General features: G+C 40.0%; 18 protein-coding genes across 18 annotated transcripts; 9 read left to right on the top strand and 9 right to left on the bottom strand.

Moving 5' to 3' along the window:
* Positions 1 to 61: 61 nt before the first annotated feature.
* Positions 62 to 494, bottom strand: LOC122320560 (histone H4). Its single transcript, XM_043208720.1, has one exon. The coding sequence runs from the start codon at positions 426 to 428 to the stop codon at positions 117 to 119; it is 312 nt and encodes a 103-aa protein (XP_043064655.1). The 5' UTR covers positions 429 to 494; the 3' UTR covers positions 62 to 116.
* Positions 495 to 2,793: 2,299 nt separating this feature from the next.
* On the top strand, positions 2,794 to 3,685 carry LOC122320556 (histone H1-like). Its single transcript, XM_043208716.1, has one exon. The coding sequence runs from the start codon at positions 2,842 to 2,844 to the stop codon at positions 3,535 to 3,537; it is 696 nt and encodes a 231-aa protein (XP_043064651.1). The 5' UTR covers positions 2,794 to 2,841; the 3' UTR covers positions 3,538 to 3,685.
* A 381-nt stretch (positions 3,686 to 4,066) lies between these two features.
* LOC122320558 (histone H2B-like) lies at positions 4,067 to 4,466 on the bottom strand. The gene is given in 2 exon segments (XM_043208718.1): positions 4,067 to 4,105; positions 4,107 to 4,466. Coding segments are annotated over 2 exon segments (372 nt in total). The 5' UTR covers positions 4,440 to 4,466.
* A 134-nt stretch (positions 4,467 to 4,600) lies between these two features.
* On the top strand, positions 4,601 to 5,101 carry LOC122320557 (histone H2A). The gene has a single exon (XM_043208717.1). It carries the CDS (start codon positions 4,659 to 4,661, stop codon positions 5,031 to 5,033), a length of 375 nt encoding a protein of 124 aa, XP_043064652.1. The 5' UTR covers positions 4,601 to 4,658; the 3' UTR covers positions 5,034 to 5,101.
* Positions 5,102 to 5,588: 487 nt separating this feature from the next.
* LOC122320559 (histone H4) lies at positions 5,589 to 6,018 on the bottom strand. Its single transcript, XM_043208719.1, has one exon. It carries the CDS (start codon positions 5,949 to 5,951, stop codon positions 5,640 to 5,642), a length of 312 nt encoding a protein of 103 aa, XP_043064654.1. The 5' UTR covers positions 5,952 to 6,018; the 3' UTR covers positions 5,589 to 5,639.
* A 2,305-nt stretch (positions 6,019 to 8,323) lies between these two features.
* LOC108098156 (histone H1-like) lies at positions 8,324 to 9,216 on the top strand. The gene has a single exon (XM_017200891.2). The coding sequence runs from the start codon at positions 8,372 to 8,374 to the stop codon at positions 9,131 to 9,133; it is 762 nt and encodes a 253-aa protein (XP_017056380.2). The 5' UTR covers positions 8,324 to 8,371; the 3' UTR covers positions 9,134 to 9,216.
* A 333-nt stretch (positions 9,217 to 9,549) lies between these two features.
* On the bottom strand, positions 9,550 to 9,985 carry LOC122320505 (histone H2B). The gene has a single exon (XM_043208639.1). It carries the CDS (start codon positions 9,968 to 9,970, stop codon positions 9,599 to 9,601), a length of 372 nt encoding a protein of 123 aa, XP_043064574.1. The 5' UTR covers positions 9,971 to 9,985; the 3' UTR covers positions 9,550 to 9,598.
* A 147-nt stretch (positions 9,986 to 10,132) lies between these two features.
* On the top strand, positions 10,133 to 10,633 carry LOC122320504 (histone H2A). The gene has a single exon (XM_043208638.1). It carries the CDS (start codon positions 10,191 to 10,193, stop codon positions 10,563 to 10,565), a length of 375 nt encoding a protein of 124 aa, XP_043064573.1. The 5' UTR covers positions 10,133 to 10,190; the 3' UTR covers positions 10,566 to 10,633.
* A 484-nt stretch (positions 10,634 to 11,117) lies between these two features.
* Positions 11,118 to 11,551, bottom strand: LOC122320550 (histone H4). The gene has a single exon (XM_043208709.1). The coding sequence runs from the start codon at positions 11,482 to 11,484 to the stop codon at positions 11,173 to 11,175; it is 312 nt and encodes a 103-aa protein (XP_043064644.1). The 5' UTR covers positions 11,485 to 11,551; the 3' UTR covers positions 11,118 to 11,172.
* Positions 11,552 to 13,848: 2,297 nt separating this feature from the next.
* On the top strand, positions 13,849 to 14,741 carry LOC122320547 (histone H1-like). The gene has a single exon (XM_043208706.1). It carries the CDS (start codon positions 13,897 to 13,899, stop codon positions 14,656 to 14,658), a length of 762 nt encoding a protein of 253 aa, XP_043064641.1. The 5' UTR covers positions 13,849 to 13,896; the 3' UTR covers positions 14,659 to 14,741.
* A 332-nt stretch (positions 14,742 to 15,073) lies between these two features.
* On the bottom strand, positions 15,074 to 15,532 carry LOC122320549 (histone H2B). The gene has a single exon (XM_043208708.1). It carries the CDS (start codon positions 15,492 to 15,494, stop codon positions 15,123 to 15,125), a length of 372 nt encoding a protein of 123 aa, XP_043064643.1. The 5' UTR covers positions 15,495 to 15,532; the 3' UTR covers positions 15,074 to 15,122.
* Positions 15,533 to 15,656: 124 nt separating this feature from the next.
* Positions 15,657 to 16,157, top strand: LOC122320548 (histone H2A). The gene has a single exon (XM_043208707.1). The coding sequence runs from the start codon at positions 15,715 to 15,717 to the stop codon at positions 16,087 to 16,089; it is 375 nt and encodes a 124-aa protein (XP_043064642.1). The 5' UTR covers positions 15,657 to 15,714; the 3' UTR covers positions 16,090 to 16,157.
* A 481-nt stretch (positions 16,158 to 16,638) lies between these two features.
* Positions 16,639 to 17,072, bottom strand: LOC122320551 (histone H4). Its single transcript, XM_043208710.1, has one exon. It carries the CDS (start codon positions 17,003 to 17,005, stop codon positions 16,694 to 16,696), a length of 312 nt encoding a protein of 103 aa, XP_043064645.1. The 5' UTR covers positions 17,006 to 17,072; the 3' UTR covers positions 16,639 to 16,693.
* Positions 17,073 to 19,376: 2,304 nt separating this feature from the next.
* Positions 19,377 to 20,270, top strand: LOC122320498 (histone H1-like). Its single transcript, XM_043208626.1, has one exon. It carries the CDS (start codon positions 19,422 to 19,424, stop codon positions 20,181 to 20,183), a length of 762 nt encoding a protein of 253 aa, XP_043064561.1. The 5' UTR covers positions 19,377 to 19,421; the 3' UTR covers positions 20,184 to 20,270.
* Positions 20,271 to 20,593: 323 nt separating this feature from the next.
* Positions 20,594 to 21,051, bottom strand: LOC122320503 (histone H2B). Its single transcript, XM_043208637.1, has one exon. The coding sequence runs from the start codon at positions 21,012 to 21,014 to the stop codon at positions 20,643 to 20,645; it is 372 nt and encodes a 123-aa protein (XP_043064572.1). The 5' UTR covers positions 21,015 to 21,051; the 3' UTR covers positions 20,594 to 20,642.
* Positions 21,052 to 21,179: 128 nt separating this feature from the next.
* On the top strand, positions 21,180 to 21,677 carry LOC122320502 (histone H2A). Its single transcript, XM_043208636.1, has one exon. The coding sequence runs from the start codon at positions 21,235 to 21,237 to the stop codon at positions 21,607 to 21,609; it is 375 nt and encodes a 124-aa protein (XP_043064571.1). The 5' UTR covers positions 21,180 to 21,234; the 3' UTR covers positions 21,610 to 21,677.
* A 476-nt stretch (positions 21,678 to 22,153) lies between these two features.
* LOC122320543 (histone H4) lies at positions 22,154 to 22,586 on the bottom strand. Its single transcript, XM_043208692.1, has one exon. It carries the CDS (start codon positions 22,514 to 22,516, stop codon positions 22,205 to 22,207), a length of 312 nt encoding a protein of 103 aa, XP_043064627.1. The 5' UTR covers positions 22,517 to 22,586; the 3' UTR covers positions 22,154 to 22,204.
* A 2,302-nt stretch (positions 22,587 to 24,888) lies between these two features.
* LOC122320539 (histone H1-like) lies at positions 24,889 to 25,777 on the top strand. Its single transcript, XM_043208688.1, has one exon. It carries the CDS (start codon positions 24,933 to 24,935, stop codon positions 25,692 to 25,694), a length of 762 nt encoding a protein of 253 aa, XP_043064623.1. The 5' UTR covers positions 24,889 to 24,932; the 3' UTR covers positions 25,695 to 25,777.
* The last annotated feature ends 288 nt before the right edge of the window (positions 25,778 to 26,065 follow it).

Below are 26,065 nucleotides of genomic sequence, written 5' to 3'. Positions count from 1 at the left end.
ATTTAACCAATAAAGACAGATATAATTGAAAATTCATCTCCTTTAAAATATGAATTTGTGGTCCTGAAAAGGACCGATTGATTGCTTATTGATGTACAGGCTGCTGTACGATTTGTTTAACCGCCGAAACCGTACAGGGTGCGGCCTTGCCTTTTCAGGGCGTACACAACGTCCATGGCTGTGACCGTCTTCCTCTTGGCGTGTTCGGTGTAGGTAACTGCATCGCGGATAACGTTCTCCAAAAATACCTTTAGAACACCGCGTGTTTCCTCGTAAATAAGTCCAGATATGCGCTTCACTCCGCCACGACGAGCCAAACGGCGGATAGCTGGCTTTGTAATACCCTGGATGTTATCACGCAACACTTTGCGATGACGCTTTGCGCCACCTTTTCCCAAGCCTTTGCCTCCTTTGCCGCGACCAGTCATTTTTCACTACTCTTTACTATTAACACTGCACGAAACGAAAGTCACTGAAGAACTGACTACAATTTCGACGTGCCCCTATTTATACCTAAACCCAAAAAATCAGAGCGGGTCCGAACGACATGTTGTCTTGCTCTTTGCTCGGCAAACGAGACGCCTTGTGTCTCCCTCTCGCTCTTTTGCTCTCTCGATCAGTTCAACCCTCCACGATTTGCTATATAAGTAGGTAGCAGACGCGCCGAACGTTCACTGTGTTTTAGTTTCAGACGTGAAGTGAACAGAAGTGAATTGAAAGCGAAAACTGAAAATGGCTCGTACCAAGCAAACCGCTCGCAAATCGACTGGTGGCAAGGCGCCACGCAAACAACTGGCTACTAAAGCCGCTCGTAAGAGCGCCCCAGCCACCGGAGGCGTGAAGAAGCCTCATCGCTATCGCCCCGGAACTGTGGCCCTGCGTGAGATCCGCCGCTACCAGAAAAGTACCGAGCTGTTGATCCGCAAACTGCCTTTCCAGCGTCTGGTGCGTGAAATCGCTCAAGACTTCAAGACTGACTTGCGATTCCAGAGCTCGGCGGTGATGGCTCTGCAGGAGGCTAGCGAAGCCTATTTGGTTGGTCTCTTTGAAGACACCAACTTGTGTGCCATTCATGCTAAGCGAGTCACAATTATGCCCAAGGACATTCAGTTGGCCCGTCGCATTCGCGGCGAGCGTGCTTAAGTTGAGACGGCTTCAAGTGGCAGCAATGCGCTTTATTTTGTACAAATCGGTCCTTTTCAGGACCACAAAAAGTACTCAATGAGATTAGATTTTCATTTTTTTTTATTATTAAAATTTATTGAATATTTATTTAAATTTTTATTTTAATTATTGAATATTTTAAGGTTTACTTTCTAACACCTATCGTAAAAATGGATTTCATTTTTTTTTTGATAACCAGCCTAAGGAAATGTTTTTTTCAGTCTTAATATTTATCACGGTAAGGTAGCATAGAACAACAACGAACCACCTTGGGCTCTACACACCCTTAAAAACATCGAAAAACTGTTAAAAAACTTTCTGAAAATAACTCGAAAAAACATCAATAAGCTCTTTATTACTTAAAAAAAAAAAAAAAAAATATACAAAAATTATAAATTTTCTATTTAAAGGTGAAATGTTAATTCTTCACTGCAGTAAACAAGATTAGGTTTTGTTGAACAACCACGAACTACCGTGGATCTCGAACATCTTTGAAAAATCAAAAAAAAAATTTTGAAAACCTTCTGAAAAGTTAGTTTGTGAGGAGTTTATTTGTTAAACGAGATTAAAAATGCTAAAAATAAAAAACTAATTTATATTTCATATTAATAGCGACACATAGTGTGTAGTAGCAAGTTGCAACTTCATTGTACTTCAAACACCATTCAAAAATCGAAAAAGGGTAAAAACTTTATAAAATCAGTCAGACAAGTTTATATTCGCTCTATTTGTTACATAAAACATAAAATGCTTTGGAAAATATTAAAATTAGATTTTATATGAAGAACTATAAAGAGAACATTTTTTGAAGTGGCACTATTGGTACACGAAACGTAACAGATTTTAAACATCCTTAAAAAATCGAAAAACTTTTGAAAACCTTAAAGAAAAAATTCAGACATGTTAACGAGTCTTTTATTTATTTAACAAACAAAAACTACAATGGAAACAGTTAAAATATTTTTTTTTTTATGTTAACTTGACAGTGACCCTAATCATGCCTTTGTATAGGATACAAGGGAAGCCATCTTGGATAAACCGTTTATAATAATGTTTTAAATCAAGTCTGTATTGAAGCATATTCATGATATTTTGAAGATAAAAACAAATACCTTAACAATTTTAAAAGATTTATATTTTTTTAATTCCTAAAACTATTGCCTGACGTATTCTCATAGACTACTTTTTATGTAGCATAAGGTCAAACTAAAACGTGTTATAAAATACCTTAACTTAAGAAATGTGGTTATTTGTGAATTGATTCTTAAAGTTAAAAGTTTAAATTTTCCTTTGTGTTATTTAATATTAATATATTAGAAAGAATTCAAATTAAAAACTATGTTTTTAAATAAAATGCTCATGTTACGTATGTCAATGTTCAAGTTCGAGCTGTAATAAAAATGCACTAAAACTAGACATTACAATTTTTACATTTCTAATTGCTTAATGGAATATTTGGGCATACAACAGAACAAAAACATTAATTGAATTTAAGACCTAAACGAACAAAATAAAAAAAATAAGTTTTTACTTCAAGCAAACATTAGCAGAGCAAATGACTGATTGCATACCCAGAGTTGAAGTGCTCTCCTCCTCGCTTCTCATTCGAACGAAGGAGGTCGGCAACAAACGCGCGCGCCATTTTCGAAGCAAAAAAGTGTATTTTAGTGAAGAAAAATGTCTGATTCTGCAGTTGCGACGTCCGCTTCCCCAGTGGCTGCCCCACCAGCGCCAGTTGAGAAGAAGGTGGCCGCCAAAAAGGCTTCTGGATCCACTGCCGCAAAGGCAAAGAAGGTCGCCGTGCCACCATCTCACCCACCAACACAGCAAATGGTAGACGCCTCTATCAAGAACTTGAAAGAACGTGGCGGCTCGTCTCTTCTTGCAATTAAGAAATATATCACTGCCACTTACAAATGCGATGCCCAGAAACTGGCTCCATTCATCAAAAAGTATTTGAAATCTGCCGTGGTCAACGGAAAACTGATCCAAACAAAAGGAAAAGGTGCGTCTGGTTCATTTAAACTATCGGCCTCCGCCAAAAAGGATCCCAAGCCTAAAGCTACGTCTGCTGAAAAGAAAGTGAAAAGCAAGAAAGTAGTCGCCAAGAAGGCCGGAGCTGGAGCCACCACTAAGAAAGCTGCCGGAGCTGCTGAGAAGAAGCCCAAGGCAAAGAAGGCTGTGGCCACCAAAAAGACCGCCGAGAAAAAGAAAACCGAGAAGGCAAAGGCGAAGGATGCCAAGAAAACGGGAACCGTTAAGGCAAAGCCAGCAGCAGCAGCAAAAGCCAAGTCTACTTCAGCAAAGCCAAAGGCAGCCGCCAAAGCACCAAAAGCCAAGCCGGCGGCTTCTGCCAAGCCCAAAAGGTGGTGAAGAAGGCAGTTGCTCCCGCTACCGCTAAAAAGCCGAAAGCAAAAACAACGGCAGCCAAGAAATAAACTGCGTACACGCTCCATGTCGCTGTACAGTCGCAATTTCAGATTTCGAAATCTGAGATTCATTTAAACAAGCCCTTTTCAGGGCTACAAACAACTAAGTCTTTAAGAGAAATAATCTTTCAATTCGACATTTTAATGTCATATATTATTAATTGTTTATTGCGTTTTGCTATTGTCTGTTAAATTAAATTTACTGATCTTCGCAGTGAGCACCATAATGTTTATCAACATTATAAGAAAGTCAATAAAATCAGACTTTGGTACTGGCAAAGATTAATCAGATTAGTCTGAAGATCAAATAAAACAAAAGAAAAGTCCAACTTATATTAACATGTTATATATTATCTCCTTGGCAGGAATTGCTGAAAAATTGAATATTGAAAATGTACTTTCTTTGGTAAACATTTTTGTGGCCCTGAAAAGGGCCGTTTTTGATATTTCTATGCATCCATAGCGAGAGAAAATTACTTGGAGCTGGTGTACTTGGTGACAGCCTTGGTTCCCCTCACTGACAGCGTGCTTGGCCAACTCTCCCGGCAGGAGCAAGCGTACGGCCGTTTGAATTTCCCGACTGGTAATGGTCGAGCGCTTGTTGTAGTGAGCCAGGCGAGAAGCCTCGGCAGCAATGCGCTCGAAGATATCATTCACAAAGCTGTTCATGATGCTCATCGCCTTCGACGAAATTCCAGTATCAGGGTGGACCTGCTTCAGGACCTTGTAAATGTAGATGGCGTAGCTCTCCTTCCTCTTACGCTTCTTCTTCTTGTCGTTCTTGGTGATATTCTTCTGGGCCTTGCCAGCCTTCTTGGCTGCCTTTCCACTTGTTTTCGGCGGCATTTTCTCACTTCACAAACACAGTTCACTGGTTATAATGGGAGCCCAGTTCGTGCGTTCGTCTTATACTTTTTTCGAACAAACTCTTCGGCCCAAGGCACAATCCACCCCTAAACGAACGCGCTGTCGGTCGAAAAAGTATAAATGTCTGGCCGCCAGCTGCCTGGCTCACAAACATTTGTTTCCCGTGTGAAAAGTGAATTTAGTGAGAAGTAAAGCAAAATGTCTGGTCGTGGAAAAGGTGGCAAAGTGAAGGGAAAGGCAAAGTCCCGCTCCAACCGTGCTGGTCTTCAGTTCCCAGTGGGCCGTATTCACCGTCTGCTTCGCAAGGGAAACTATGCCGAGCGTGTTGGTGCCGGCGCTCCAGTTTATCTGGCTGCCGTGATGGAATATCTGGCCGCTGAGGTTCTCGAGTTGGCTGGCAATGCAGCTCGTGACAACAAGAAGACTAGGATCATTCCGCGTCATCTGCAGCTGGCCATCCGCAACGACGAGGAGTTGAACAAACTGCTCTCTGGCGTAACCATTGCACAGGGTGGAGTGTTGCCCAACATCCAAGCTGTTCTGTTGCCCAAAAAGACCGAGAAGAAGGCTTAAACGTTCTAAAAACGAAGGAGAGCGACTTCGTCATGTACATAACAAAAACCCAACCGTCCTTTTCAGGACGACCAAGTTTTGAACAAAGAATTGTTAAGATTTTCAAATGCATATAGAGATATTATAGAATAAGAATCAGTATTAGCTTTCGCCAATATATATATTTTTTAATGTTTTTAACTCCGATTAAAATTGGAATACTTCGTTAACAGTGCCACGTGGCACGTGCAAGACAAACAAAAAAAACTGATCCAAGGCTCTGTATTGTTAGTAATCGGTAATCATAGCGGAAACTGAACGCATTCGCAGTAGCGTTTAATTAAACATGGCAGTTCCTCAGTACAGTCTGCAAGACACAAAAGCAGCAGCTGCGCAAAATAAAACAGATGTCTGCTTTCAGGCAACAATAATCAAACATTACATTTAAGAGTGCAGTTTAATATTTCCAGTTTTTTTTTTTTGAGCATTGGCTATATTAATATTTAAAAAAATACATTTAACCAATAAAGACAGATATAATTGAAAATTCATCTCCTTTAAAATATGAATTTGTGGTCCTGAAAAGGACCGATTGCTTATTGATGTACAGGCTGCTGTACGATTTGTTTAACCGCCGAAACCGTACAGGGTGCGGCCTTGCCTTTTCAGGGCGTACACAACGTCCATGGCTGTGACCGTCTTCCTCTTGGCGTGTTCGGTGTAGGTAACTGCATCGCGGATAACGTTCTCCAAAAATACCTTTAGAACACCGCGTGTTTCCTCGTAAATAAGTCCAGATATGCGCTTCACTCCGCCACGACGAGCCAAACGGCGGATAGCTGGCTTTGTAATACCCTGGATGTTATCACGCAACACTTTGCGATGACGCTTTGCGCCACCTTTTCCCAAGCCTTTGCCTCCTTTGCCGCGACCAGTCATTTTTCACTACTCTTTACTATTAACACTGCACGAAACGAAAGTCACTGAAGAACTGACTACAATTTCGACGTGCCCCTATTTATACCTAAACCCAGAAAATCAGAGCGGGTCCGAACGACATGTTGTCTTGCTCTTTGCTCGGCAAACGAGACGCCTTGTGTTTCCCTCTCGCTCTTTTGCTCTCTCGATCAGTTCAACCCTCCACGATTTGCTATATAAGTAGGTAGCAGACGCGCCGAAAGTTCACTGTGTTTTAGTTTCAGACGTGAAGTGAACAGAAGTGAATTGAAAGCGAAAACTGAAAATGGCTCGTACCAAGCAAACCGCTCGCAAATCGACTGGTGGCAAGGCGCCACGCAAACAACTGGCTACTAAAGCCGCTCGTAAGAGCGCCCCAGCCACCGGAGGCGTGAAGAAGCCTCATCGCTATCGCCCCGGAACTGTGGCCCTGCGTGAGATCCGCCGCTACCAGAAAAGTACCGAGCTGTTGATCCGCAAACTGCCTTTCCAGCGTCTGGTGCGTGAAATCGCTCAAGACTTCAAGACTGACTTGCGATTCCAGAGCTCGGCGGTGATGGCTCTGCAGGAGGCTAGCGAAGCCTATTTGGTTGGTCTCTTTGAAGACACCAACTTGTGTGCCATTCATGCTAAGCGAGTCACAATTATGCCCAAGGACATTCAGTTGGCCCGTCGCATTCGCGGCGAGCGTGCTTAAGTTGAGACGGCTTCAAGTGGCAGCAATGCGCTTTATTTTGTACAAATCGGTCCTTTTCAGGACCACAAAAAGTACTCAATGAGATTAGATTTTCATTTTTTTTTTTATTATTAAAATTTATTGAATATTTATTTAAATTTTTATTTTAATTATTGAATATTTTAAGGTTTACTTTCTAACACCTATCGTAAAAATGGATTTCATTTTTTTTTTGATAACCAGCCTAAGGAAATGTTTTTTTCAGTCTTAATATTTATCACGGTAAGGTAGCATAGAACAACAACGAACCACCTTGGGCTCTACACACCCTTAAAAACATCGAAAAACTGTTAAAAAACTTTCTGAAAATAACTCGAAAAAACATCAATAAGCTCTTTATTACTTAAAAAAAAAAAAAAAAAAAAAAATATACAAAAATTATAAATTTTCTATTTAAAGGTGAAATGTTAATTCTTCACTGCAGTAAACAAGATTAGGTTTTGTTGAACAACCACGAACTACCGTGGATCTCTAACATCTTTGAAAAATACAAAAAAATATTTTGAAAACCTTCTGAAAAGTTAGTTTGTGAGGAGTTTATTTGTTAAACGAGATTAAAAATGCTAAAAATAAACTAACTTATATTTCATATTAATAGCGACACATAGTGTGTAGTAGCAAGTTGCAACTTCATTGTACTTCAAACACCATTCAAAAATCGAAAAAGGGTAAAAACTTTATAAAAATCAGTCAGACAAGTTTATATTCGCTCTATTTGTTACATAAAACATAAAATGCTTTGGAAAATATTAAAATTAGATTTTATATGAAGAACTATAAAGAGAACATTTTTTGAAGTGGCACTATTGGTACACGAAACGTAACAGATTTTAAACATCCTTAAAAAATCGAAAAACTTTTGAAAACCTTAAAGAAAAAATTCAGACATGTTAACGAGTCTTTTATTTATTTAACAAACAAAAACTACAATGGAAACAGTTAAAATATTTTTTTTTTTTTATGTTAACTTGACAGTGACCCTAATCATGCCTTTGTATAGGATACAAGGGAAGCCATCTTGGATAAACCGTTTATAATAATGTTTTAAATCAAGTCTGTATTGAAGCATATTCATGATATTTTGAAGATAAAAACAAATACCTTAACAATTTTAAAAGATTTATATTTTTTTAATTCCTAAAACTATTGCCTGACGTATTCTCATAGACTACTTTTTATGTAGCATAAGGTCAAACTAAAACGTGTTATAAAATACCTTAACTTAAGAAATGTGGTTATTTGTGAATTGATTCTTAAAGTTAAAAGTTTAAATTTTCCTTTGTGTTATTTAATATTAATATATTAGAAAGAATTCAAATTAAAAACTATGTTTTTAAATAAAATGCTCATGTTACGTATGTCAATGTTCAAGTTCGAGCTGTAATAAAAATGCACTAAAACTAGACATTACAATTTTTACATTTCTAATTGCTTAATGGAATATTTGGGCATACAACAGAACAAAAACATTAATTGAATTTAAGACCTAAACGAACAAAATAAAAAAAATAAGTTTTTACTTCAAGCAAACATTAGCAGAGCAAATGACTGATTGCATACCCAGAGTTGAAGTGCTCTCCTCCTCGCTTCTCATTCGAACGAAGGAGGTCGGCAACAAACGCGCGCGCCATTTTCGAAGCAAAAAAGTGTATTTTAGTGAAGAAAAATGTCTGATTCTGCAGTTGCGACGTCCGCTTCCCCAGTGGCTGCCCCACCAGCGCCAGTTGAGAAGAAGGTGGCCGCCAAAAAGGCTTCTGGATCCACTGCCGCAAAGGCAAAGAAGGTCGCCGTGCCACCATCTCACCCACCAACACAGCAAATGGTAGACGCCTCTATCAAGAACTTGAAAGAACGTGGCGGCTCGTCTCTTCTTGCAATTAAGAAATATATCACTGCCACTTACAAATGCGATGCCCAGAAACTGGCTCCATTCATCAAAAAGTATTTGAAATCTGCCGTGGTCAACGGAAAACTGATCCAAACAAAAGGAAAAGGTGCGTCTGGTTCATTTAAACTATCGGCCTCCGCCAAAAAGGATCCCAAGCCTAAAGCTACGTCTGCTGAAAAGAAAGTGAAAAGCAAGAAAGTAGTCGCCAAGAAGGCCGGAGCTGGAGCCACCACTAAGAAAGCTGCCGGAGCTGCTGAGAAGAAGCCCAAGGCAAAGAAGGCTGTGGCCACCAAAAAGACCGCCGAGAAAAAGAAAACCGAGAAGGCAAAGGCGAAGGATGCCAAGAAAACGGGAACCGTTAAGGCAAAGCCAGCAGCAGCAGCAAAAGCCAAGTCTACTTCAGCAAAGCCAAAGGCAGCCGCCAAAGCACCAAAAGCCAAGCCGGCGGCTTCTGCCAAGCCCAAAAAGGTGGTGAAGAAGGCAGTTGCTCCCGCTACCGCTAAAAAGCCGAAAGCAAAAACAACGGCAGCCAAGAAATAAACTGCGTACACGCTCCATGTCGCTGTACAGTCGCAATTTCAGATTTCGAAATCTGAGATTCATTTAAACAAGCCCTTTTCAGGGCTACAAACAACTAAGTCTTTAAGAGAAATAATCTTTCAATTCGACATTTTAATGTCATATATTATTAATTGTTTATTGCGTTTTGCTATTGTCTGTTAAATTAAATTTACTGATCTTCGCAGTGAGCACCATAATGTTTATCAACATTATAAGAAAGTCAATAAAATCAGACTTTGGTACTGGCAAAGATTAATCAGATTAGTCTGAAGATCAAATAAAACAAAAAGAAAAGTCCAACTTATATTAACATGTTATATATTATCTCCTTGGCAGGAATTGCTGAAAAATTGAATATTGAAAATGTACTTTCTTTGGTAAACATTTTTGTGGCCCTGAAAAGGGCCGTTTTTGATATTTCTACGCATCCATAGCGAGAGAAAATTACTTGGAGCTGGTGTACTTGGTGACAGCCTTGGTTCCCTCACTGACAGCGTGCTTGGCCAACTCTCCCGGCAGGAGCAAGCGTACGGCCGTTTGAATTTCCCGACTGGTAATGGTCGAGCGCTTGTTGTAGTGAGCCAGGCGAGAAGCCTCGGCAGCAATGCGCTCGAAGATATCATTCACAAAGCTGTTCATGATGCTCATCGCCTTCGACGAAATACCAGTATCAGGGTGGACCTGCTTCAGGACCTTGTAAATGTAGATGGCGTAGCTCTCCTTCCTCTTACGCTTCTTCTTCTTGTCGTTCTTGGTAATATTCTTCTGGGCCTTGCCAGCCTTCTTGGCTGCCTTTCCACTTGTTTTCGGCGGCATTTTCTCACTTCACAAACACAGTTCACTGGTTATAATGGGAGCCCAGTTCGTGCGTTCGTCTTATACTTTTTTTCGAACAAACTCTTCGGCCCAAGGCACAATCCACCCCTAAACGAACGCGCTGTCGGTCGAAAAAGTATAAATGTCTGGCCGCCAGCTGCCTGGCTCACAAACATTTGTTTCCCGTGTGAAAAGTGAATTTAGTGAGAAGTAAAGCAAAATGTCTGGTCGTGGAAAAGGTGGCAAAGTGAAGGGAAAGGCAAAGTCCCGCTCCAACCGTGCTGGTCTTCAGTTCCCAGTGGGCCGTATTCACCGTCTGCTTCGCAAGGGAAACTATGCCGAGCGTGTTGGTGCCGGCGCTCCAGTTTATCTGGCTGCCGTGATGGAATATCTGGCCGCTGAGGTTCTCGAGTTGGCTGGCAATGCAGCTCGTGACAACAAGAAGACTAGGATCATTCCGCGTCATCTGCAGCTGGCCATCCGCAACGACGAGGAGTTGAACAAACTGCTCTCTGGCGTAACCATTGCACAGGGTGGAGTGTTGCCCAACATCCAAGCTGTTCTGTTGCCCAAAAAGACCGAGAAGAAGGCTTAAACGTTCTAAAAACGAAGGAGAGCGACTTCGTCATGTACATAACAAAAACCCAACCGTCCTTTTCAGGACGACCAAGTTTTGAACAAAGAATTGTTAAGATTTTCAAATGCATATAGAGATATTATAGAATAAGAATCAGTATTAGCTTTCGCCAATATATATTTTTTTTAATGTTTTTAACTCCGATTAAAATTGGAATACTTCGTTAACAGTGCCACGTGGCAAGGCAAGACAAAAAAAAAAACTGATCCAAGGCTCTGTATTGTTAGTAATCGGTAATCATAGCGGAAACTGAACGCATTCGCAGTAGCGTTTAATTAAACATGGCAGTTCCTCAGTACAGTCTGCAAGACACAAAAGCAGCAGCTGCGCAAAATAAAACAGATGTCTGCTTTCAGGCAACAATAATCAAACATTACATTTAAGAGTGCAGTTTAATATTTCCAGTTTTTTTTTTTGAGCATTGGCTATATTAATATTTAAAAAAATACATTTAACCAATAAAGACAGATATAATTGAAAATTCATCTTCTTTAAAATATGAATTTGTGGTCCTGAAAAGGACCGATTGATTGCTTATTGATGTACAGGCTGCTGTACGATTTGTTTAACCGCCGAAACCGTACAGGGTGCGGCCTTGCCTTTTCAGGGCGTACACAACGTCCATGGCTGTGACCGTCTTCCTCTTGGCGTGTTCGGTGTAGGTAACTGCATCGCGGATAACGTTCTCCAAAAATACCTTTAGAACACCGCGTGTTTCCTCGTAAATAAGTCCAGATATGCGCTTCACTCCGCCACGACGAGCCAAACGGCGGATAGCTGGCTTTGTAATACCCTGGATGTTATCACGCAACACTTTGCGATGACGCTTTGCGCCACCTTTTCCCAAGCCTTTGCCTCCTTTGCCGCGACCAGTCATTTTTCACTACTCTTTACTATTAACACTGCACGAAACGAAAGTCACTGAAGAACTGACTACAATTTCGACGTGCCCCTATTTATACCTAAACCCAGAAAATCAGAGCGGGTCCGAACGACATGTTGTCTTGCTCTTTGCTCGGCAAACGAGACGCCTTGTGTTTCCCTCTCGCTCTTTTGCTCTCTCGATCAGTTCAACCCTCCACGATTTGCTATATAAGTAGGTAGCAGACGCGCCGAACGTTCACTGTGTTTTAGTTTCAGACGTGAAGTGAACAGAAGTGAATTGAAAGCGAAAACTGAAAATGGCTCGTACCAAGCAAACCGCTCGCAAATCGACTGGTGGCAAGGCGCCACGCAAACAACTGGCTACTAAAGCCGCTCGTAAGAGCGCCCCAGCCACCGGAGGCGTGAAGAAGCCTCATCGCTATCGCCCCGGAACTGTGGCCCTGCGTGAGATCCGCCGCTACCAGAAAAGTACCGAGCTGTTGATCCGCAAACTGCCTTTCCAGCGTCTGGTGCGTGAAATCGCTCAAGACTTCAAGACTGACTTGCGATTCCAGAGCTCGGCGGTGATGGCTCTGCAGGAGGCTAGCGAAGCCTATTTGGTTGGTCTCTTTGAAGACACCAACTTGTGTGCCATTCATGCTAAGCGAGTCACAATTATGCCCAAGGACATTCAGTTGGCCCGTCGCATTCGCGGCGAGCGTGCTTAAGTTGAGACGGCTTCAAGTGGCAGCAATGCGCTTTATTTTGTACAAATCGGTCCTTTTCAGGACCACAAAAAGTACTCAATGAGATTAGATTTTCATTTTTTTTTTATTATTAAAATTTATTGAATATTTATTTAAATTTTTATTTTAATTATTGAATATTTTAAGGTTTACTTTCTAACACCTATCGTAAAAATGGATTTCATTTTTTTTTGATAACCAGCCTAAGGAAATGTTTTTTTCAGTCTTAATATTTATCACGGTAAGGTAGCATAGAACAACAACGAACCACCTTGGGCTCTACACACCCTTAAAAACATCGAAAAACTGTTAAAAAACTTTCTGAAAATAACTCGAAAAAACATCAATAAGCTCTTTATTACTTAAAAAAAAAAAAAAAAAAATATACAAAAATTATAAATTTTCTATTTAAAGGTGAAATGTTAATTCTTCACTGCAGTAAACAAGATTAGGTTTTGTTGAACAACCACGAACTACCGTGGATCTCTAACATCTTTGAAAAATCAAAAAAATATTTTGAAAACCTTCTGAAAAGTTAGTTTGTGAGGAGTTTATTTGTTAAACGAGATTAGAAATGCTAAAAATAAACTAATTTATATTTCATATTAATAGCGACACATAGTGTGTAGTAGCAAGTTGCAACTTCATTGTACTTCAAACACCATTCAAAAATCGAAAAAGGGTAAAAACTTTATAAAAATTAGTCAGATAAGTTTATATTCGCTCTATTTGTTACATAAAACATAAAATGCTTTGGAAAATATTAAAATTAGATTTTATATGAAGAACTGTAAAGAGAACATTTTTTGAAGTGGTACTATTGGTACACGAAGCGTAACAGATTTTAAACATCCTTAAAAAATCGAAAAACTTTTGAAAACCTTAAAGAAAAAATTCAGACATGTTAACGAGTCTTTTATTTATTTAACAAACAAAAACTACAATGGAAACAGTTAAAATATTTTTTTTTTTTATGTTAACTTGACAGTGACCCTAATCATGCCTTTGTATAGGATACAAGGGAAGCCATCTTGGATAAACCGTTTATAATAATGTTTTAAATCAAGTCTGTATTGAAGCATATTCATGATATTTTGAAGATAAAAACAAATACCTTAACAATTTTAAAAGATTTATATTTTTTTAATTCCTAAAACTATTGCCTGACGTATTCTCATAGACTACTTTTTATGTAGCATAAGGTCAAACTAAAACGTGTTATAAAATACCTTAACTTAAGAAATGTGGTTATTTGTGAATTGATTCTTAAAGTTAAAAGTTTAAATTTTCCTTTGTGTTATTTAATATTAATATATTAGAAAGAATTCAAATTAAAAACTATGTTTTTAAATAAAATGCTCATGTTACGTATGTCAATGTTCAAGTTCGAGCTGTAATAAAAATGCACTAAAACTAGACATTACAATTTTTACATTTCTAATTGCTTAATGGAATATTTGGGCATACAACAGAACAAAAACATTAATTGAATTTAAGACCTAAACGAACAAAATAAAAAAAATAAGTTTTTACTTCAAGCAAACATTAGCAGAGCAAATGACTGATTGCATACCCAGAGTTGAAGTGCTCTCCTCCTCGCTTCTCATTCGAACGAACGAGGTCGGCAACAAACGCGCGCGCCATTTTCGAAGCAAAAAAGTGTATTTTAGTGAAGAAAAATGTCTGATTCTGCAGTTGCGACGTCCGCTTCCCCAGTGGCTGCCCCACCAGCGCCAGTTGAGAAGAAGGTGGCCGCCAAAAAGGCTTCTGGATCCACTGCCGCAAAGGCAAAGAAGGTCGCCGTGCCACCATCTCACCCACCAACACAGCAAATGGTAGACGCCTCTATCAAGAACTTGAAAGAACGTGGCGGCTCGTCTCTTCTTGCAATTAAGAAATATATCACTGCCACTTACAAATGCGATGCCCAGAAACTGGCTCCATTCATCAAAAAGTATTTGAAATCTGCCGTGGTCAACGGAAAACTGATCCAAACAAAAGGAAAAGGTGCGTCTGGTTCATTTAAACTATCGGCCTCCGCCAAAAAGGATCCCAAGCCTAAAGCTACGTCTGCTGAAAAGAAAGTGAAAAGCAAGAAAGTAGTCGCCAAGAAGGCCGGAGCTGGAGCCACCACTAAGAAAGCTGCCGGAGCTGCTGAGAAGAAGCCCAAGGCAAAGAAGGCTGTGGCCACCAAAAAGACCGCCGAGAAAAAGAAAACCGAGAAGGCAAAGGCGAAGGATGCCAAGAAAACGGGAACCGTTAAGGCAAAGCCAGCAGCAGCAGCAAAAGCCAAGTCTACTTCAGCAAAGCCAAAGGCAGCCGCCAAAGCACCAAAAGCCAAGCCGGCGGCTTCTGCCAAGCCCAAAAAGGTGGTGAAGAAGGCAGTTGCTCCCGCTACCGCTAAAAAGCCGAAAGCAAAAACAACGGCAGCCAAGAAATAAACTGCGTACACGCTCCATGTCGCTGTACAGTCGCAATTTCAGATTTCGAAATCTGAGATTCATTTAAACAAGCCCTTTTCAGGGCTACAAACAACTAAGTCTTTAAGAGAAATAATCTTTCAATTCGACATTTTAATGTCATATATTATTAATTGTTTATTGCGTTTTGCTATTGTCTGTTAAATTAAATTTACTGATCTTCGCAGTGAGCACCATAATGTTTATCAACATTATAAGAAAGTCAATAAAATCAGACTTTGGTACTGGCAAAGATTAATCAGATTAGTCTGAAGATCAAATAAAACAAAAGAAAAGTCCAACTTATATTAACATGTTATATATTATCTCCTTGGCAGGAATTGCTGAAAAATTGAATATTGAAAATGTACTTTCTTTGGTAAACATTTTTGTGGCCCTGAAAAGGGCCGTTTTTGATATTTCTACGCATCCATAGCGAGAGAAAATTACTTGGAGCTGGTGTACTTGGTGACAGCCTTGGTTCCCTCACTGACAGCGTGCTTGGCCAACTCTCCCGGCAGGAGCAAGCGTACGGCCGTTTGAATTTCCCGACTGGTAATGGTCGAGCGCTTGTTGTAGTGAGCCAGGCGAGAAGCCTCGGCAGCAATGCGCTCGAAGATATCATTCACAAAGCTGTTCATGATGCTCATCGCCTTCGACGAAATACCAGTATCAGGGTGGACCTGCTTCAGGACCTTGTAAATGTAGATGGCGTAGCTCTCCTTCCTCTTACGCTTCTTCTTCTTGTCATTCTTGGTAATATTCTTCTGGGCCTTGCCAGCCTTCTTGGCTGCCTTTCCACTTGTTTTCGGCGGCATTTTCTCACTTCACAAACACAGTTCACTGGTTATAATGGGAGCCCAGTTCGTGCGTTCGTCTTATACTTTTTTTCGAACAAACTCTTCGGCCCAAGGCACAATCCACCCCTAAACGAACGCGCTGTCGGTCGAAAAAGTATAAATGTCTGGCCGCCAGCTGCCTGGCTCACAAACATTTGTTTCCCGTGTGAAAAGTGAATTTAGTGAGAAGTAAAGCAAAATGTCTGGTCGTGGAAAAGGTGGCAAAGTGAAGGGAAAGGCAAAGTCCCGCTCCAACCGTGCTGGTCTTCAGTTCCCAGTGGGCCGTATTCACCGTCTGCTTCGCAAGGGAAACTATGCCGAGCGTGTTGGTGCCGGCGCTCCAGTTTATCTGGCTGCCGTGATGGAATATCTGGCCGCTGAGGTTCTCGAGTTGGCTGGCAATGCAGCTCGTGACAACAAGAAGACTAGGATCATTCCGCGTCATCTGCAGCTGGCCATCCGCAACGACGAGGAGTTGAACAAACTGCTCTCTGGCGTAACCATTGCACAGGGTGGAGTGTTGCCCAACATCCAAGCTGTTCTGTTGCCCAAAAAGACCGAGAAGAAGGCTTAAACGTTCTAAAAACGAAGGAGAGCGACTTCGTCATGTACATAACAAAAACCCAACCGTCCTTTTCAGGACGACCAAGTTTTGAACAAAGAATTGTTAAGATTTTCAAATGCATATAGAGATATTATAGAATAAGAATCAGTATTAGCTTTCGCCAATATATTTTTTTTTAATGTTTTTAACTCCGATTAAAATTGGAATACTTCGTTAACAGTGCCACGTGCAAGACAAACAAAAAAAAAACTGATCCAAGGCTCTGTATTGTTAGTAATCGGTAATCATAGCGGAAACTGAACGCATTCGCAGTAGCGTTTAATTAAACATGGCAGTTCCTCAGTACAGTCTGCAAGACACAAAAGCAGCAGCTGCGCAAAATAAAACAGATGTCTGCTTTCAGGCAACAATAATCAAACATTACATTTAAGAGTGCAGTTTAATATTTCCAGTTTTTTTTTTTGAGCATTGGCTATATTAATATTTAAAAAAAGTACATTTAACCAATAAAGACAGATATAATTGAAAATTCATCTCCTTTAAAATATGAATTTGTGGTCCTGAAAAGGACCGATTGATTGCTTATTGATGTACAGGCTGCTGTACGATTTGTTTAACCGCCGAAACCGTACAGGGTGCGGCCTTGCCTTTTCAGGGCGTACACAACGTCCATGGCTGTGACCGTCTTCCTCTTGGCGTGTTCGGTGTAGGTAACTGCATCGCGGATAACGTTCTCCAAAAATACCTTTAGAACACCGCGTGTTTCCTCGTAAATAAGTCCAGATATGCGCTTCACTCCGCCACGACGAGCCAAACGGCGGATAGCTGGCTTTGTAATACCCTGGATGTTATCACGCAACACTTTGCGATGACGCTTTGCGCCACCTTTTCCCAAGCCTTTGCCTCCTTTGCCGCGACCAGTCATTTTTCACTACTCTTTACTATTAACACTGCACGAAACGAAAGTCACTGAAGAACTGACTACAATTTCGACGTGCCCCTATTTATACCTAAACCCAGAAAATCAGAGCGGGTCCGAACGACATGTTGTCTTGCTCTTTGCTCGGCAAACGAGACGCCTTGTGTTTCCCTCTCGCTCTTTTGCTCTCTCGATCAGTTCAACCCTCCACGATTTGCTATATAAGTAGGTAGCAGACGCGCCGAAAGTTCACTGTGTTTTAGTTTCAGACGTGAAGTGAACAGAAGTGAATTGAAAGCGAAAACTGAAAATGGCTCGTACCAAGCAAACCGCTCGCAAATCGACTGGTGGCAAGGCGCCACGCAAACAACTGGCTACTAAAGCCGCTCGTAAGAGCGCCCCAGCCACCGGAGGCGTGAAGAAGCCTCATCGCTATCGCCCCGGAACTGTGGCCCTGCGTGAGATCCGCCGCTACCAGAAAAGTACCGAGCTGTTGATCCGCAAACTGCCTTTCCAGCGTCTGGTGCGTGAAATCGCTCAAGACTTCAAGACTGACTTGCGATTCCAGAGCTCGGCGGTGATGGCTCTGCAGGAGGCTAGCGAAGCCTATTTGGTTGGTCTCTTTGAAGACACCAACTTGTGTGCCATTCATGCTAAGCGAGTCACAATTATGCCCAAGGACATTCAGTTGGCCCGTCGCATTCGCGGCGAGCGTGCTTAAGTTGAAACGGCTTCAAGTGGCAGCAATGCGCTTTTATTTGTACAAATCGGTCCTTTTCAGGACCACAAAAAGTACTCAATGAGATTAGATTTTCATTTTTTTTTTATTATTAAAATTTATTGAGTATTTATTTAAATTGTTATTTTAATTATTGAATATTTTAAGGTTTACTTCCTAACACCTATCTTAAAAATGGATTTCATTTTTTTTTTGATAACCAGCCTAAGGAAATGTTTTTTTCAGTCTTAATATTTATCACGGTAAGGTAGCATAGAACAACAACGAACCACCTTGGGCTCTACACACCCTTAAAAACATCGAAAAACTGTTAAAAAAACTTTCTGAAAATAACTCGAAAAAACATCAATAAGCTCTTTATTACTTAAAAAAAACAAAAAAATATACAAAAATTATAAATTTTCTATTTAAAGGTGAAATGTTAATTCTTCACTGCAGTAAACAAGATTAGGTTTTGTTGAACAACCACGAACTACCGTGGATCTCGAACATCTTTGAAAAATCAAAATAAAAATTTTGAAAACCTTCTGAAAAGTTAGTTTGTGAGGAGTTTATTTGTTAAACGAGATTAAAAATGCTAAAAATAAAAAACTAATTTATATTTCATATTAATAGCGACACATAGTGTGTAGTAGCAAGTTGCAACTTCATTGTACTTCAAACACCATTCAAAAATCGAAAAAGGGTAAAAACTTTATAAAAATCAGTCAGACAAGTTTATATTCGCTCTATTTGTTACATAAAACATAAAATGCTTTGGAAAATATTAAAATTAGATTTTATATGAAGAACTATAAAGAGAACATTTTTTGAAGTGGTACTATTGGTACACGAAGCGTAACAGATTTTAAACATCCTTAAAAAATCGAAAAACTTTTGAAAACCTTAAAGAAAAAATTCAGACATGTTAACGAGTCTTTTATTTATTTAACAAACAAAAACTACAATGGAAACAGTTAAAATATTTTTTTTTTTTTATGTTAACTTGACAGTGACCCTAATCATGCCTTTGTATAGGATACAAGGGAAGCCATCTTGGATAAACCGTTTATAATAATGTTTTAAATCAAGTCTGTATTGAAGCATATTCATGATATTTTGAAGATAAAAACAAATACCTTAACAATTTTAAAAGATTTATATTTTTTTAATTCCTAAAACTATTGCCTGACGTATTCTCATAGACTACTTTTTATGTAGCATAAGGTCAAACTAAAACGTGTTATAAAATACCTTAACTTAAGAAATGTGGTTATTTGTTAATTGATTCTTAAAGTTAAAAGTTTAAATTTTCCTTTGTGTTATTTAATATTAATATATAAGAAAGAATTCAAATTAAAAACTATGTTTTTAAATAAAATGCTCATGTTACGTATGTCAATGTTCAAGTTCGAGCTGTAATAAAAATGCACTAAAACTAGACATTACAATTTTTACATTTCTAATTGCTTAATGGAATATTTGGGCATACAACAGAACAAAAACATTAATTGAATTTAAGACCTAAACGAACAAAATAAAAAAATTAAGTTTTTACTTCAAGCAAACATTAGCAGAGCAAATGACTGATTGCATACCCAGAGTTGAAGTGCTCTCCTCCTCGCTTCTCATTCGAACGAAGGAGGTCGGCAACAAACGCGCGCGCCATTTTCGAAGCAAAAAAGTGTATTTTAGTGAAGAAAAATGTCTGATTCTGCAGTTGCGACGTCCGCTTCCCCAGTGGCTGCCCCACCAGCGCCAGTTGAGAAGAAGGTGGCCGCCAAAAAGGCTTCTGGATCCACTGCCGCAAAGGCAAAGAAGGTCGCCGCGCCACCATCTCACCCACCAACACAGCAAATGGTAGACGCCTCTATCAAGAACTTGAAAGAACGTGGCGGCTCGTCTCTTCTTGCAATTAAGAAATATATCACTGCCACTTACAAATGCGATGCCCAGAAACTGGCTCCATTCATCAAAAAGTATTTGAAATCTGCCGTGGTCAACGGAAAACTGATCCAAACAAAAGGAAAAGGTGCGTCTGGTTCATTTAAACTATCGGCCTCCGCCAAAAAGGATCCCAAGCCTAAAGCTACGTCTGCTGAAAAGAAAGTGAAAAGCAAGAAAGTAGTCGCCAAGAAGGCCGGAGCTGGAGCCACCACTAAGAAAGCTGCCGGAGCTGCTGAGAAGAAGCCCAAGGCAAAGAAGGCTGTGGCCACCAAAAAGACCGCCGAGAAAAAGAAAACCGAGAAGGCAAAGGCGAAGGATGCCAAGAAAACGGGAACCGTTAAGGCAAAGCCAGCAGCAGCAGCAAAAGCCAAGTCTACTTCAGCAAAGCCAAAGGCAGCCGCCAAAGCACCAAAAGCCAAGCCGGCGGCTTCTGCCAAGCCCAAAAAGGTGGTGAAGAAGGCAGTTGCTCCCGCCACCGCTAAAAAGCCGAAAGCAAAAACAACGGCAGCCAAGAAATAAACTGCGTACACGCTCGATGTCGCTGTACAGTCGCAATTTCAGATTTCGAAATCTGAGATTCATTTAAACAAGCCCTTTTCAGGGCTACAAACTAAGTCTTTAAGAGAAATAATCTTTCAACTCGACATTTTAATGTCATATTATTAATTGTTTATTGCGTTTTGCTATTGTCTGTTAAATTAAATTTACTGATCTTCGCAGTGAGCACCATAATGTTTATCAACATTATAAGAAAGTCAATAAAATCAGACTTTGGTACTGGCAAAGATTAATCAGATTAGTCTGAAGATCAAATAAAACAAAAGAAAAGTCCAGCTTATATTAACATGTTATGTATTATCTCCTTGGCAGGAATTGCTGAAAAATTTAATATTGAAAATGTACTTTCTTTGGTAAACATTTTTGTGGCCCTGAAAAGGGCCGTTTTTGATATTTCTACGCATCCATAGCGAGAGAAAATTACTTGGAGCTGGTGTACTTGGTGACAGCCTTGGTTCCCTCACTGACAGCGTGCTTGGCCAACTCTCCCGGCAGGAGCAAGCGTACGGCCGTTTGAATTTCCCGACTGGTAATGGTCGAGCGCTTGTTGTAGTGAGCCAGGCGAGAAGCCTCGGCAGCAATGCGCTCGAAGATATCATTCACAAAGCTGTTCATGATGCTCATCGCCTTCGACGAAATACCAGTATCAGGGTGGACCTGCTTCAGGACCTTGTAAATGTAGATGGCGTAGCTCTCCTTCCTCTTACGCTTCTTCTTCTTGTCGTTCTTGGTGATATTCTTCTGAGCCTTGCCAGCCTTCTTGGCTGCCTTTCCACTTGTTTTCGGCGGCATTTTCTCACTTCACAAACACAGTTCACTGGTTATAATGGGAGCCCAGTTCGTGCGTTCGTCTTATACTTTTTTTCGAACAAACTCTTCGGCCCAAGGCACAATCCACCCCTAAACGAACGCGCTGTCGGTCGAAAAAGTATAAATGTCTGGCCGCCAGCTGCCTGGCTCACAAACATTTGTTTCCCGTGTGAAAAGTGAATTTAGTGAGAAGTAAAGCAAAATGTCTGGTCGTGGAAAAGGTGGCAAAGTGAAGGGAAAGGCAAAGTCCCGCTCCAACCGTGCTGGTCTTCAGTTCCCAGTGGGCCGTATTCACCGTCTGCTTCGCAAGGGAAACTATGCCGAGCGTGTTGGTGCCGGCGCTCCAGTTTATCTGGCTGCCGTGATGGAATATCTGGCCGCTGAGGTTCTCGAGTTGGCTGGCAATGCAGCTCGTGACAACAAGAAGACTAGGATCATTCCGCGTCATCTGCAGCTGGCCATCCGCAACGACGAGGAGTTGAACAAACTGCTCTCTGGCGTAACCATTGCACAGGGTGGAGTGTTGCCCAACATCCAAGCTGTTCTGTTGCCCAAAAAGACCGAGAAGAAGGCTTAAACGTTCTAAAAACGAAGGAGAGCGACTTCGTCATGTACATAACAAAAACCCAACCGTCCTTTTCAGGACGACCAAGTTTTAAACAAAGAATTGTTAAGATTTTCAAATGCTTATAGAGATATTATAGAATAAGAATCAGTATTAGCTTTTGCCAATATATTTTTTTAATGTTTTTAACTCCGATTAAAATTGGAATACTTCGTTAACAGTGCCACGTGCAAGACTAACAAAAAAAAACTGATCCAAGGCTCTGTATTGTTAGTAATCGGTAATCATAGCGGAAACTGAATGCATTCGCAGTAGCGTTTAATTAAACATGGCAGTTCCTCAGTACAAGTCTGTAAGACACAAAAGCAGCAGCTGCGCTAAATAAAACAGATGTCTGCTTTCAGGCAACAATAATCAAACATTACATTTAAGAGTGCAGTTTAATATTTCCAATATTTTTGGAGCATTGGCTATATTAATATTAAAAAAAAATACATTTAACTAATAAAGACAGATATAATTGAAAATTCATCTCCTTTAAAATATGAATTTGTGGTCCTGAAAAGGACCGATTGCTTATTGATGTACAGGCTGCTGTACGATTTGTTTAACCGCCGAAACCGTACAGGGTGCGGCCTTGCCTTTTCAGGGCGTACACAACGTCCATGGCTGTGACCGTCTTCCTCTTGGCGTGTTCGGTGTAGGTAACTGCATCGCGGATAACGTTCTCCAAAAATACCTTTAGAACACCGCGTGTTTCCTCGTAAATAAGTCCAGATATGCGCTTCACTCCGCCACGACGAGCCAAACGGCGGATAGCAGGCTTTGTAATACCCTGGATGTTATCACGCAACACTTTGCGATGACGCTTTGCGCCACCTTTTCCTAAGCCTTTGCCTCCTTTGCCGCGACCAGTCATTTTTCACTACTCTTTACTGTTAACACTGCACGAAACGAAAGTCACTGAAGAACTGACTACAATTTCGACGTGCCCCTATTTATACCTAAACCCAGAAAATCAGAGCGGGTCCGAACGACATGTTGTCTTGCTCTTTGCTCGGCAAACGAGACGCCTTGTGTTTCCCTCTCGCTCTTTTGCTCTCTCGATCAGTTCAACCCTCCACGATTTGCTATATAAGTAGGTAGCAGACGCGCCGAAAGTTCACTGTGTTTTAGTTTCAGACGTGAAGTGAACAGAAGTGAATTGAAAGCGAAAACTGAAAATGGCTCGTACCAAGCAAACGGCTCGCAAATCGACTGGTGGCAAGGCGCCACGCAAACAACTGGCTACTAAAGCCGCTCGTAAGAGCGCCCCAGCCACCGGAGGCGTGAAGAAGCCTCATCGCTATCGCCCCGGAACTGTGGCCCTGCGTGAGATCCGCCGCTACCAGAAAAGTACCGAGCTGTTGATCCGCAAACTGCCTTTCCAGCGTCTGGTGCGTGAAATCGCTCAAGACTTCAAGACTGACTTGCGATTCCAGAGTTCGGCGGTGATGGCTCTACAGGAGGCTAGCGAAGCCTATTTGGTTGGTCTCTTTGAAGACACCAACTTGTGTGCCATTCATGCTAAGCGAGTCACAATTATGCCCAAGGACATTCAGTTGGCCCGTCGCATTCGCGGCGAGCGTGCTTAAGTTGAAACGGCTTCAAGTGGCAGCAATGCGCTTTTATTTGTACAAATCGGTCCTTTTCAGGACCACAAAAAGTACTCAATGAGATTAGATTTTCATTTTTTTTTATTATTAAAATTTATTGAGTATTTATTTAAATTGTTATTTTAATTATTGAATATTTTAAGGTTTACTTCCAAACACCTATCTTAAAAATGAATTTCATTTATTTTTTGATAACCAGCCTAAGGAAATGTTTTTTTTCAGTCTTAATATTTATCACGGTAAGGTAGCATAGAACAACAACGAACCACCTTGGGCTCTACACACCCTTAAAAACATCGAAAAACTGTTAAAAAACTTTCAGAAAATAACTCGAAAAAACATCAATAAGCTCTTTATTACTTAAACAAAACAAAAAAATATACAAAAATTATAAATTTTCTATTTAAAGGTGAAATGTTAATTCTTCACTGCAGTAAACAAGATTAGGTTTTGTTGAACAACCACGAACTACCGTGGATCTCAAACATCTTTGAAAAATCAAAATAAAAATTTTGAAAACCTACTGAAAAGTTAGTTTGTGAGGAGTTTATTTGTTAAACGAGATTAAAAATGCTAAAAATAAAAAAACTAATTTATATTTCATATTAATAGCGACACATAGTGTGTAGTAGCAAGTTGCAACTACATTGTACTTCAAACACCATTCAAAAATCGAAAAAGGGTAAAAACTTTATAAAAATCAGTCAGACAAGTTTATATTCGCTCTATTTGTTACATAAAACATAAAATGCTTTGGAAAATATTAAAATTAGATTTTATATGAAGAACTATAAAGAGAACATTTTTTGAAGTGGCACTATTGGTACACGAAACGTAACAGATTTTAAACCTCCTTAAAAAATCGAAAAACTTTTGAAAACCTTAAAGAAAAAATTCAGACATGTTAACGAGTCTTTTATATATTTAACAAACAAAAACTACAATGGAAACAGTTAAAATATTTTTTTTTTTTTATGTTAACTTGACAGTGACCCTAATCATGCCTTTGTATAGGATACAAGGGAGGCCATCTTGGATAAACCGTTTATAATAATGTTTTAAATCAAGTCTGTATTGAAGCATATTCATGATATATTGAAGATAAAAACAAATACCTTAACAATTTTAAAAGATTTATATTTTTTTAATTCCTATAACTATTGCCTGACGTATTCTCATAGACAACTTTTTATGTAGCATAAGGTCAAACTAAAACGTGTTATAAAATACCTTAACTTAAGAAATGTGGTTATTTGTTAATTGATTCTTAAAGTTAAAAGTTTAAATTTTCCTTTGTGTTATTTAATATTAATATATAAGAAAGAATTCAAATTAAAAACTATGTTTTTAAATAAAATGCTCATGTTACGTATGTTAATGTTCAAGTTCGAGCTGTAATAAAAATGCACTAAAACTAGACATTACAATTTTTACATTTCTAATTGCTTAATGGAATATTTGAGCATACAACAGAACAAAAACATTAATTGAATTTAAGACCTAAACGAACGAAATAAAAGAATTAAGTTTTTACTTCAAGCAAACATTAGCAGAGCAAATGACTGATTGGATACCCAGAGTTGAAGTGCTCTCCTCCTCGCTTCTCATTCGAACGAAGGAGGTCGGCAACAAACGCGCGCGCCATTTTCTAAGCAAAAAAGTGTATTTTAGTGAAGAAAAATGTCTGATTCTGCAGTTGCGACGTCCGCTTCCCCAGTGGCTGCCCCACCAGCGCCAGTTGAGAAGAAGGTGGCCGCCAAAAAGGCTTCTGGATCCACTGCCGCAAAGGCAAAGAAGGTCGCCGCGCCACCATCTCACCCACCAACACAGCAAATGGTAGACGCCTCTATCAAGAACTTGAAAGAACGTGGCGGCTCGTCTCTCCTTGCAATTAAGAAATATATCACTGCCACTTACAAATGCGATGCCCAGAAACTGGCTCCATTCATCAAAAAGTATTTGAAATCTGCCGTGGTCAACGGAAAACTGATCCAAACAAAAGGAAAAGGTGCGTCTGGTTCATTTAAACTATCGGCCTCCGCCAAAAAGGATCCCAAGCCTAAAGCTACGTCTGCTGAAAAGAAAGTGAAAAGCAAGAAAGTAGTCGCCAAGAAGGCCGGAGCTGGAGCCACCACTAAGAAAGCTGCCGGAGCTGCTGAGAAGAAGCCCAAGGCAAAGAAGGCTGTGGCCACCAAAAAGACCGCCGAGAAAAAGAAAACCGAGAAGGCAAAGGCGAAGGATGCCAAGAAAACGGGAACCGTTAAGGCAAAGCCAGCAGCAGCAGCAAAAGCCAAGTCTACTTCAGCAAAGCCAAAGGCAGCCGCCAAAGCACCAAAAGCCAAGCCGGCGGCTTCTGCCAAGCCCAAAAAGGTGGTGAAGAAGGCAGTTGCTCCCGCTACCACTAAAAAGCCGAAAGCAAAAACAACGGCAGCCAAGAAATAAACTGCGTACACGCTCGATGTCGCTGTACAGTCGCAATTTCAGATTTCGAAATCTGAGATTCGTTTAAACAAGCCCTTTTCAGGGCTACAAACTAAGTCTTTAAGAGAAATAATCTTTCAATTCGACATTTTAATGTCATATATTATTAATTGTTTATTGCGTTTTGCTATTGTCTGTTAAACTAAATTTACTGATTTTCGCAGTGAGCACCATAATGTTTATCAACATTATAAGTAAGTCAATAAAATCAGACTTTGGTACTGGCAAAGATTAATCAGATTAGTCTGAAGATCAAATAAAACAAAAGAAAAGTCCAGCTTATATTAACATGTTATGTATTATCTCCTTGGCAGGAATTGCTGAAAAATTGA

This window comes from Drosophila ficusphila, unplaced genomic scaffold (assembly GCF_018152265.1).
Source record: "Drosophila ficusphila isolate 14025-0441.05 unplaced genomic scaffold, ASM1815226v1 contig_607, whole genome shotgun sequence".
Lineage (NCBI taxonomy): Eukaryota > Metazoa > Arthropoda > Insecta > Diptera > Drosophilidae > Drosophila > Drosophila ficusphila.
The sequence above is the reverse complement of the archived record's forward strand: the minus strand, read 5'-3'. Positions and strand labels throughout refer to the sequence as shown.